At 37.1% G+C, this 11582-nt stretch overlaps 1 protein-coding gene and 1 pseudogene across 1 annotated transcript; both read right to left on the bottom strand.

Annotated features, from left to right (window-relative positions):
- Positions 1–2275: 2275 nt before the first annotated feature.
- Positions 2276–3206, bottom strand: LOC104983520 (annotated as a pseudogene).
- Positions 3207–10331: 7125 nt separating this feature from the next.
- Positions 10332–11300, bottom strand: LOC104983518 (olfactory receptor 7A10-like). The gene has a single exon (XM_010832945.1). The coding sequence runs from the start codon at positions 11298–11300 to the stop codon at positions 10332–10334; it is 969 nt and encodes a 322-aa protein (XP_010831247.1).
- Positions 11301–11582: the final 282 nt, after the last annotated feature.

The raw sequence follows: 11582 nt of genomic DNA, 5'->3' as shown, positions 1-11582 counted from the left end.
AATGAGTTATGTTGAGCATCTTTTCATGTGTTTGTTAGCCATCTGTATGTCTTCTTTGGAGAAATGTCTATTTAGTTCCTTGGCCCATTTTTTGATTGGGTCATTTATTTTTCTGGAATTGAGCTGTAAGAATTGCTTGTATATTTTTGAGATTAGTTGTTTGTCCGTTGCTTCATTTGCTATTATTTTCTCCCATTCTGAAGGCTATCTTTTCACCTTGTTAATAGTTTCCTTTGATGTGCAGAAGCTTTTAAGGTTAATTAGGTCCCATTTGTTTATTTTTGCTTTTATTTCCAACATTCTGGGAGGGGGGTCATAGAGGATCCCTCTGTGATGTATGTCAGAGAGTGTTTTGACTATTTTTTGAGCCAATACCACAGTGTCTTGATGACTGTAGCTTTGTAGAATAACCTGAAGTCAGGAAGCTTGATTCCTCCAGCTTCAATCTTATTTCTCATAATATAGACATTTTTTCAATAAAATTTACTCTCTCAAATTAACTTTAAGCCTCTTCATTGGCTTACCTTGGGTAAGGGCATTTTATGTTGAAAATCCACATTAAGTAGAAAAAAATTGAAATCAAATTAAAGGTATTCTGTGCTATTAGTGAATTCTTCATTGCATAAATATTAATTTTGCCTGACTATGATGTCTTCATAACTTTAAGATAGGATAAGTAATCTATTGTGAAAATGAAGTTACCCATTTGATTTTAAATTTTTGTGCTTATATTTCTACATCTTTATGCTTCTTGGTAATTCAGATATTCATTATTTTCATATCTATCCTTTCCAACATTCTGTCAAGTTTCCTATTACCATAAAAGATGGAATCCTAATTGTGTTTTTATGTGTACATGTGTGTTTATGATTATGCCAGTTTCAAGGAAAACTGTGTGAAACACACTCATATAAACACAAAAATGTTTTATTTGCACAAAATATGAACTTCCACACATTTTATTTATTTCTTACAGCATCCATATGAAGTTGTATTTAGTTTTCCACATTAACTTGAGAAATAAAGAAATTGAGCCCCAGGGAGCTTAAAGTTTTCACAATTACATGCAAAGCACTTAAATAGATGTGCACTGTATTATTATGTGCAAATGGAAATATGCAGCACATTCTCTTAGTATTTTTTATAACTCTTATAATTCATCAAATTGTGTACTTTAAATCTGCAGTTATTGTATCCCATCTCTCTGCAGTCTCCCTCCCTCCCCCAATCCCACTCCTCTAGGTCATCACAAAGTGCTAGGCTGGACTCCCTATGTTATATAGCAACTTCTTATCAACTATCTATTTTACACACAATAGCGTGTATATGTTGATGCTGTTTTCTTGATTCATCCCACACCCTCCCTCTTGCACTGTATCCACAAGTCCACTGAAACAAGTCTTTGAGAAGAAATTATTTTTAAGAAACCAAAGTTGTCCCATGTAAGATAATGGGAAATTTTCAAACATTTCTGATTTAAACTGGGGAAAAACTTTGGGCATGTGTGAATATGGACAAAGGGGAAAATGTCTATATAACATACAGAGTAGAAGCTTAATAAAGTGAATGACAAATTGTGTAGAGGAGTTGAATTCAAAGAAATGGGCATTCAAGTAAATAAATAGAAGGAGAAAGTTCTACTTCAACAATCAAAACAGTGAGGTACCACTTTACACTGACAGAATGGGCATCATTAAAAAGTCTACCAATAAAAAGTACTGGAAAAAAATACTGGAGAGGGTGTGGACAAAAGGGAACCCTCCTGCACTGTTGATGGGCATGTAAATTATTGGAGTCACTATGGAAAACAGTATGGAGGGTCCTCAAAACAGTAAAAATAGAATTGGCATATGATCCAGCAATTCTACTTCTAGGCATATATTCAAGGAATAATGTAGTTTGAAAAGATATATGTAACCCAACAGTCATTGCAGCACTATTTACAATAGCCAAGACATGGAATATATATATATATATATGTATATATATATATATATATATTCAATAACCTGTGACAAAACCATGATGCAAAAGAATATGAAAAATAATGTGTGTGTATACGTATGTGTGTGTGTATATATATATATATATGTGTGTGTGTGTGTGTGTGTGTAAAACAATCACTTTGCTGTACAGTAGAAAAAATGATATTACATTGTAAATCAACTATACTTCACTCAAATAAATTAAAAAACAGGAAGAATAGCACCTTCTGCTTCTGAGGTTTTGAGCCCTACAATCATGAGTATTTCTTCAGCTCCAGGACAATTGGACCTTATATAACTGACATTCCAGTGATTCTTTTCAAAGCCCCCTTTATGTCTTTATTTCTGAGACTGTAGATGAAGGGGTTCAGCATGGGTGTGACCACTGTGTACATCACTGAGGCGATTGCACTTGAGTGTGAGCTGTAGGTACCTGTGGAGCTAAGGTACACTCCTAAGATAGTACAATAAAATAAGGAAACAATTGAGAGATGAGATGCACAGGTAGAAAATGCTTTATACTTCCCATGGGCTGATGACATTCCTCGTATGGAGGAAACTATCTTAGAGTATGAGTAAAGAATACCAGTGAGGGAAGCACCACCCAACATCCCCGCTGCAAAATACATCACCATGTTGTTCAGAAATGTGTCTGAGAAGGCAAATTGAACCACTTGATTAATTTCACAGAAAAAATGGGGGATTTCCACATCTGTACAGAGGATAGCCACAACATCATTAAGCTTTGGCTTAAGAAATTCAGGGCACTCATCACCCAGGACACCAGCACCAGCAGTCCACAGAGCCAGGGATTCATGATGACCATGTAGTGGAGAGGCTGACAGATGGCCATGAAGCTATCTTAGGCCATCACAGTCAGGAGGAAGTTTTCAAGTGCGGCAAAGAATAGGAAGAAGTATATCTGGGTGATGCAGCCTTCATAAGTTATAACTTTGCTCTGTGTCTGTATATTATTCAGCATCTTTGGGATGGTGGTGGAGATGAAACAGATGTCTACAAAGGACAGGTTGAGAGGAAGAAGTACATGGGGGTGTGAAGATGGGGATCTGAGCTGACAGCCAGGATGATGAGCAGGTTTCCAAACACAGTGGTCAGGTACATGGAGAGGAAAAGCCCAAATATGAGGGGCTGCAGTTCTGGTTCATTTGATAATCCCAGAAGAAGAAATTCTGAAATTTGTGTATCATTCACTGGTTCCATGTGGTGGAGATGGCTACCAGGAAAAAAAAAAAAAGTTAACATGACTAAATTTCTCAAAAATTGTGATTGGAAACCTAATTGAATTCTACAATATATACTTTGCATTAGAAGTCAGTATCCATAATTTGGTATGGAACTTTTCCCTTCAAGGCATGCTCTTGTGCCTTCTTATTGTGCACCCAGCCTTTTGTCCAGGTGGTCAGGTGTTCTACACTTTTAATAAGAAGTTACAGGATGCTTGGGGCTGGTGCACTGGGATGACCCAGAGGGATGATATGGGGAGGGAGGTGGGAGGGGGGTTCAGGGTTGGGAACATGTGTACACCCGTGGTGGATTCATGCTGATGTATGGCAAAACCAATACAATATTGTAAAGTAATTAGCCTCTAATTAAAATTAAAAAAAAAAAGTTACTGTGACACATTTGAGGAATGTCAATTGAGGTCTGACCAATGTCTAGGCAAAAAGTACAGTAGTCTCTACAGTTCTTCAATAATGGAGAAAAAATATAAAGAAAAAAAATCTTACAAATTTTCAGATGGTGACAGATGAAATGAACAAAAAGAAATCAGTTGTAACAAAATGGTTAAAGGTATATTATTTTTTACTCAGTCATTGAGTTAGAGTGGAAAATATTTGATTGGAGACCTCATGGAAAAGAGGGTGGGAGACACGAAGTTATCTGGTTGAAGTGTGTGCTGGTCAGAGTGAAAAGCCAAGGCAAAGGACCTGAAAAGTAGTTGTTTCAGAAAGTCAAGGTTAAAAAGTAAGCCACTGTATCTAGGGGGATGTGCAAGATGGAGAGTGATGCTAGTGTCAGAGAATTTGGAGGAACGAGGTGTCCTTCTGCTACAGCTGAGACTTCAAGTCACAGGGAACTTAGTTCACCATATTTTTACCTGCATTTTATTAATTTTATTTCCAAGAGATCCAGTGATTAGAAATCAATCCCTTCCTCATTATTTTATTTTCTTTTTTTATAATTTATTTTTATATATCGGTTTATATTATAAGGACCTCATACCAAAGATCCTTATACAGGGACTCGGGCTTCCCAAGTGGCGCCAGTGGTAAAGAATCCATCTGTCAATGGAGGAGACATAAGAGGCACGGGTTCAATCCCTGGATCAGGAAGATTCCCTGGAGAAGGGAATGGCAACCCACGCCAATATTCTTACCTGGAGAATCCCATAGACAGAGGAGCCTGGCAGGCTACAGCTCATAGGGTCACAAAGAGTAGGACATGACTGAAGCAGCTTAGTACACACGTATGCATACATGGGCTCAGGTTTCCCTTTTCTGCCTTGGGAACTGTTCATGCTCCACAACATGCACGCTTGGGCACACACACACACACACACACACACACACCCCTACTGGAGTGATGCTACTACCAGTACACTCTCAGCCGCAATAATTAGGAAAACAATGACACAATGCAAGCTGTCAATATTTTGTCCATGTCAATGATTATCTTTCCTGCAAAATTGTAGCAACAGTACCTAAATTCCAGTCGCTAAGTCTCCCATGGACCTGTGAATATGGGTGGGCCTCCTTTTTAATGTGACCATTTTATGTCCAGTATTCAAAGAAAAAAAAAATATCACTTCAAAAAACTGAGAGGGGGAGAAAAGGACATGTAAGGGGGAAAAAGTTCTAATAAATTTAGGTAATCTGTAGAGTTTGTGTTGAGTATAAAGCTTCCTTAGTTTTGGTGACATTCCAGCCCCTGTTCTATCCCTGTTACCCAGAATAACAAAGCAGCAAAAAAGCATTTTATCTAAAAAAGAAAAAAAGGATGTATTTATGTTATCAAATATCTGACAGATTTCCCATCAGGAAAATGAGCAAAGCAAATAAACCCACAATTCACAAAGTGAAATAAAGTTCAACAAAAGTGGAAGATTTAAAGAATGATTTGGTAAAAGAATTCGTAAGTGATATCAGCTGTAAAACTTTGGTAGTTTGAAATTCTAGATTTACATTTTGGATCTGCACATATTTGCTGTTTGAACATGGAGAGCCACTGGAACCTTCTAAATGTTAATATTATTACTCAAATTATTGGGATAGCAGTACTCACAATTAGATATTTGACAGACTTAGTCTATATATGCAAAACGTTTAGAATAGTTCCTTCCTGGTAGTAAATGAATGATTTACATCACCTCTGGTGATGAGATTCGGCTGATTTTTCTCTTTTTCCTCTCAAATCTTTCCATTGCTTTCCCACATCTTAGTCCCCAATACCCAGCCTTATTTCAGTTTTTCATCATCTTTCCCATCTATCACAGGCTGGTACAGGGCCCTCTATCCAATATTCACATTAAGCTAAAGAAGTCTTTCTATATTACAAAGCTGACTGTCCAACTCCCTGACTTAACTCTCACTAGTGACTCCCCAATAAGGAATGGACCACAAATTCCACAACTTCAAACCCCAGCCTTGACTATCCCTGAATGAACCACCAACTTTACACTTGTGCTGCCCTTACTCACCTTAATCTCATGAATCTTGAACTTGAGCCACAGATTCACTAGATGCCACAGGCTCGAGTTTCAGAGCATATATGCACCTGTTCCCTCTGCTTGGAGAGTCAATCACTGGTCTATATGGAATTTTTTTCACTTATCTCTGTATTGAAAACTCCATCTCCTGTTTTAGAGACGGAGTTTTGGACATCTCCTACATGAACTTTAAAATTATTCCCACAGAAAAAGGACAGTTTATGTAGTGATAATTTAGATAAAAGGTTATCATTGTGTGATTTTTATTAATTGAATATTTTCATCTAGACTGTGAGTGCCTTGAGGCATGTATCAATATCATACATACTCCACAACCCCCCAGACTTAGTTTAGTTGGGAAAAATAGCTGAATAAATAAATTATATATTGCATAAAGCAATAAAAGAATATGTTCCCTCAGAAACTGTCGATGATTAGGGAAGAAAAAGAAGCAGGTAAATGCTAATGTAGGTATGGGAGGCATGCTGGAAGAGTGTTTTCCATATTCTGAGTCTCAGATTTATTAGAGTATTAGACTATAGTTTGTAAAAAATAAAATAGGATATAACAAATTAAACACAGAAGGATAGAGTGCATTGTATTAATACATGTAAGGAGTTTATTCTTTTTGTCCAGCTGTTCTTGTGTGTGCATGTGCATACACATGGGTGCATGTGTGCTAAGTCACTTCAGTTGTGTTTGACTCTTTGGGACCCTATGGACTGTAGCGCCCCAGGCTCCTCTGTCCATGGAATTCTCCAGGCAAGAATACTGGAGTGAATTGCCATGCCCTCCTCCAGGGGATCTTTCCAACTCGGGATCAAACACATATCTCTTCTGTCTCCCGCACTGGCAGGTAGGTTCTTTACCACTAGTGCCACCTGGGAAGCCCCATGCACAGGTGTATTCCTTGGTTGCCTGTGCACACAAGCTGGATCACATGGAAAAGGTGTGTTTTACTCTGGGACACATTCTGAAAAGCTTCTTATCCATTGCAGTTAATGCAAGAATACTTACAAGAGAGGCTAGTCCTTAAAAGGGTGAGAAGCAATGTGAATAGAGCTCAAGGGAAGAGTTCGGTTGCAGAGAGAACAGGCAGCACCGTGGGTGCGGAAGTCAGACTCCAGGGACCACATGCTGACTGCACTTTTATAACTCCACTCGCCTCATTATGGCATTCACATTAGAACCTTGACTGAATTTTTATTCTGTATTTATTTCTGTGTATTTGACTACACATATTTTCATACATTTCAAAGAATGAGGTAATAAGATACTGGATGAGGATGTCACGTCTCTCAGTTTTCTTATGTGGTATCATTGTCATTCTTGGACTTTGAGTTTAGATCTCTTTTTGCTAAAACCATTGGTCACATTTCACTTCTGTTTCTGATTCTTGTCCCAAATGCAAAGATCTCCCTACAATATACCCTATAAAATCCTACCCATGCCACAAAATTTACTTGCTCTTTTCTCATTTGATTTATACCTAAGGACATTTTTGTCATACATGCATTTTTTACTATACTCTTCTTTCTCCATGGAAATATGAGATCCAAAGCAGAGACCTCACCTGGTTTGTTCACTCTAATGGTTTCATAATGGTGTGCATTTACATAGAAACAAATATTTTAGAAAATTTAATTTTCAAAATAAAAAGAAAACCAAGGGAAACAAAACCAGATTAAATATATTGGATTCAAAATAAAGATATTAAGCAAAATAGAATGATATAATAAAATGAACTTCTGAAAGAAAAATATAAAGTAGTAATAGTCCCATTAACACAGGTTTTAAATATAATAATATGCATAAAAATTTAAAAGAGAATAGAAAATGCAATTCAAAAAATAGTGCAGGAAGTTGTATCTAAAATTTTAATTCCAACCTACACAAACATAAATGGATTAAAATATGCTTATGAAAAACATATAAGCAATCTTTAATTGTATGCAAAAGCACATATTCCACAAGAAGGCAGCAAATAATTGCTCTTTTTAAAATAGACTACTCACAAAAGGCAAAAGGTGGCAGAAACGAAAAACATGTGAGATTATATGGTAATGCATATAACATGTGGTTTATTACTTCTATGGATGCATAGAAGGACTGCAAGAAAATCAAACCAGTCAATCATAAATGAAATCAGTCCTGAATATTCATTGGAAGGACTGATGCTGAAGCTGAAGCTCCAATACTTTGGCCACCTGATATGAAGAGCTGACTCATTGGAAAAGACCCTGATGCTGGGAAAGACTGAAGGCAGGAGGAGAAGGGGACAACAGAGGATGAGATGGTTAGATGGCATCACTGATTCGATGGACGTGAGTTTGAGTAAGCTCTGGGAGTTGGTGATAGACAGGGAAGCCTGGCATGCTGCAGTCCATGGGGTCACAAAGAGTTGGACACGACTGAGCGACTAAACTGAAATGAACTGATGGATGCATAAGAACTTTTGACATTTGAAAAAAAATCAGCGAGAGAGGGGATAAAATACGACCAATTGGTAGATTTAAACATCCCAAACTTATAAGCTCTCATGCAACCCAACAACAGATATATTACATTTACATACATGATTTCGATTGCAAAGAGTAAAAATTTTTTAAAAGAATTTTTAAATCTTTGTTTAAAGAAATGCAATTAAAAAACCAAAATAAACAGAGAATGGGGAAGTGGTTGGAGCTTAGAGCAGTTTGGGGTGAAGTGGTACCTGAAACACCTATGTGTGAGGGAAAGAGTGGGGAGAGAGAAGTTGCAGGTATCTATTTCAGCATAGAAGGCTTGTCAAGGTATTTAAAATACATCTCATTCTCCCCCTCATTCACATGTTGGAGTGTAATTCCAGGCATTTTCTCTCAGAGCTGGAGATGAAATATATTATTATAAAAGAAGTGATACAGAAAAAAACCTGGAAAGAATAAAACAATCTGAATCCAGTGCATAAAGCAAAGAATATGCATAAACAGTTTGTGATAAAGCAAGTGGCTAATAAACCTCCAAATATATCCAGTCTCCCAGGTAATAAACAGTTGCAAAGATAAGCTCTTTACCATCTGTCTGTTTGTATATTAAATTTAATTTTTTTCAAGTGAATGCTCAATGTAAGAGAAAATTTTGTGAAATGTGTATGAAAAATTGTAGTTTCCAGGTAATAGCTATGCTGTTGATTTGAATCTTTGTGACTCCACGGACTGCAGCACACCAGCCTTCCCTGACTTTCACTGTCTCCCAGAATTTGCTCAAATTCATATACCATCTTAAAATTTTTTTAAATTAAAACAATGTCATTATTTCACTGCAAACTCCTCTTTATGTAATAGTTTATTTTCCTACCCTAAATCTCCCTGGAAATGTTCAAATTTTACTGAGACCATTGTGCTTCCAATTTCTTCTTGAATTTCATCCAAGTATATTTTCATTCTTATCACTTAATTATCACTAATAATCATGTACTGCTGAATCTGATTGGCAGTTTTCTTTGAACATATTAAATAAATTGATTAGAAATCATTTAATCAACCATGCACATAAACAGGGAGATCTGTTGGCTTTTTGCCAGGTATTTGGGTTTCTAAGTGACTGCAGGTAAATGTTCTTGGATTTCATTCTCTGTGGCTTTCTCCTGAAGTGTCTACTGGGCTCTAAGACTCACTTGGATGGAAAGGTTGAGATGGAGGTCTCTGGGTAGAAGTCCAAAACTTCCCCAGGTGGTTGATGGTGGAGAATGAAGCTCTGTTCCCAGATAAGAAAGAAGTAAGAAGCGAAGTATGGATCCCTGAACCAGACTCAGGAATCCAAATGCACAAACCATGACTTCTCCAGCTCAAAGTGGAACATGCTTAGACCTAGCAGCAGTGGAGATATTTACAGCTCTGCATATCCACTCTATTTTCTCATTAGTACATTTTCCACTGTTACTCCAACCCCAAGCACATTTCCCCCATGGGAACTTATCTGGACAGAATGGAAATTTTCTGGGTTGATTTGTTCCCAAGAGACCACCAGTTAGATGTCAAGTGTATCCAATGCTTATTACTACTCCATGAACTCTTCTGGATTCCAAAGTTATAACACTGAACCTTTTTATAGTCCTGAGACAAAGATTTCTCCAAAGCTAAGTCTGATTGTCCCATTTGTTCTTTAAAAAAGTCCATCCAATGAGGACTATACAATCAGAACTCTCATTCTAAATTTTCAGAATTGTTGTTCAGAGGGGTTAGATAGATCATGTAGATATAAAAATCAATGAGAGGAAAGACTAAAATATCTTACAGTAAAATCTGTACACTTAATATCTTACACTAAAACCTGTAAGATATTGATGAGAAAAATTGAAGAAGACAAATAGATGAAAAAATATAAGGTGTCTATGGCTTGGAAGACTTAATATTATTGAAATGCTGATACTACCCAAAGCATTCTATAGATTCATGCACCCTCTATAAAAATTTCCAAAACTTTATTCATAATAAAGCTCAATAAATTGAGTTCTTTAAATTGTGTAGATGAGTTGAATTCAAATAAAAGGAAATTCCTGGAAATAAATGGACAAGTTCTCCTTCCAAAATCTGGTTAAAACATATCAATTTCTGGCTCCATTTATTTAAATCCTGCAATCATGGGTAGTTCTTCAGTCCCAGAACAGATAACACTTTTATACCTGCCTTTCTATTGATTCTTTCCAGAGCCCTCTTTATGTCTTTGTTCCGTAGACTATAGATGAAGGGGTTCAGCATGGGTGTGACCACTGTGTACATCACTGAGGCAACTGCACTTGAATGTGAGCTGTGGGTAGCAGCAGAGCTAAGGTACACTCCTAAACACGTACAATAAAATAAAGAGACAACTGAGAGGTGAGATGCACAGGTGGAAAATGCCTTATACTTTCCCTGAGCTGATGAGATTCTTTGTATTGAAGAAACTATCTTGGAATATGAACAAAGAATCCCAGTGAGGGAACCACCACCCAATACTGCAGCTGCAAAATACATCAATATCTCATTAAGAAACATGTCAGAACAGGCAAGTTGAATCAACTGATTAATTTCACAGAAAAAGTGGGGGATTTCCATGTACGTACAGAAGGACAATCTCAACACCATTACACTTTGTAACAAGGAATTCAGGGCACTCATCATCCAGGACACCAGAACCAGCAGACCACAGAGCTGGGGGTTCATGATGACCATGTAGTGCAGGGGGTGACAGATGGCTACAAATCGGTCATAGGCCATCACAGTCAGAAGAAACATGTCCAATACTGCAAAGAGTATGAAAAAATACATCTGGGTAATGCAGCCTTCATAGGTTAGTACTTTGCTCTGTGTCCTTATGTTCTGCAGCATCTTTGGGATGGTTGTGGAGGTAAAACAGATGTCTACAAAAGACAGGTTGGAGAGGAAGAAGTACATGGGGGTGTGGAGGTGGGAATCTGAGCTGACAGCCAGGATAATGAGCAGGTTTCCAAACACAGTGATCAGGTACATGAAGAGGAACAGACCAAATATGAGGGGCTGCAGTTCTGATTCCTCTGAAAATCCCAGAAGAAGAAATTCCAAAATTTTTGTATCATTCCCTGGTTCCATGTGGTGAATGTGACTATCAAGAAACAAAAATAACATGACTAGTTTTCTCAGAAATTAGCATTGTAAACATAGTTGAAATTCTACAGTTCATATTTTGCATTTAATATTAATATCTATAATTTTAATATGAAAAATTTCCCTCAAGTAATCCCATGTGCAATCTCTGAATACTTCACCCCACATTCAATCTTCTCCCCGTAAAATCATTTATTCTAAACTTTGAAGAGAAATTATGTCATATTTGGTAGTATAAATTGAAGACTAACTTCTGGATAAAGAGTA

Source organism: Bison bison, unplaced genomic scaffold, assembly GCF_000754665.1.
Source record: "Bison bison bison isolate TAMUID 2011002044 unplaced genomic scaffold, Bison_UMD1.0 scf7180017862966, whole genome shotgun sequence".
Classification (NCBI taxonomy): Eukaryota; Metazoa; Chordata; class Mammalia; order Artiodactyla; family Bovidae; genus Bison; species Bison bison.
The sequence above is the reverse complement of the archived record's forward strand: the minus strand, read 5'-3'. Positions and strand labels throughout refer to the sequence as shown.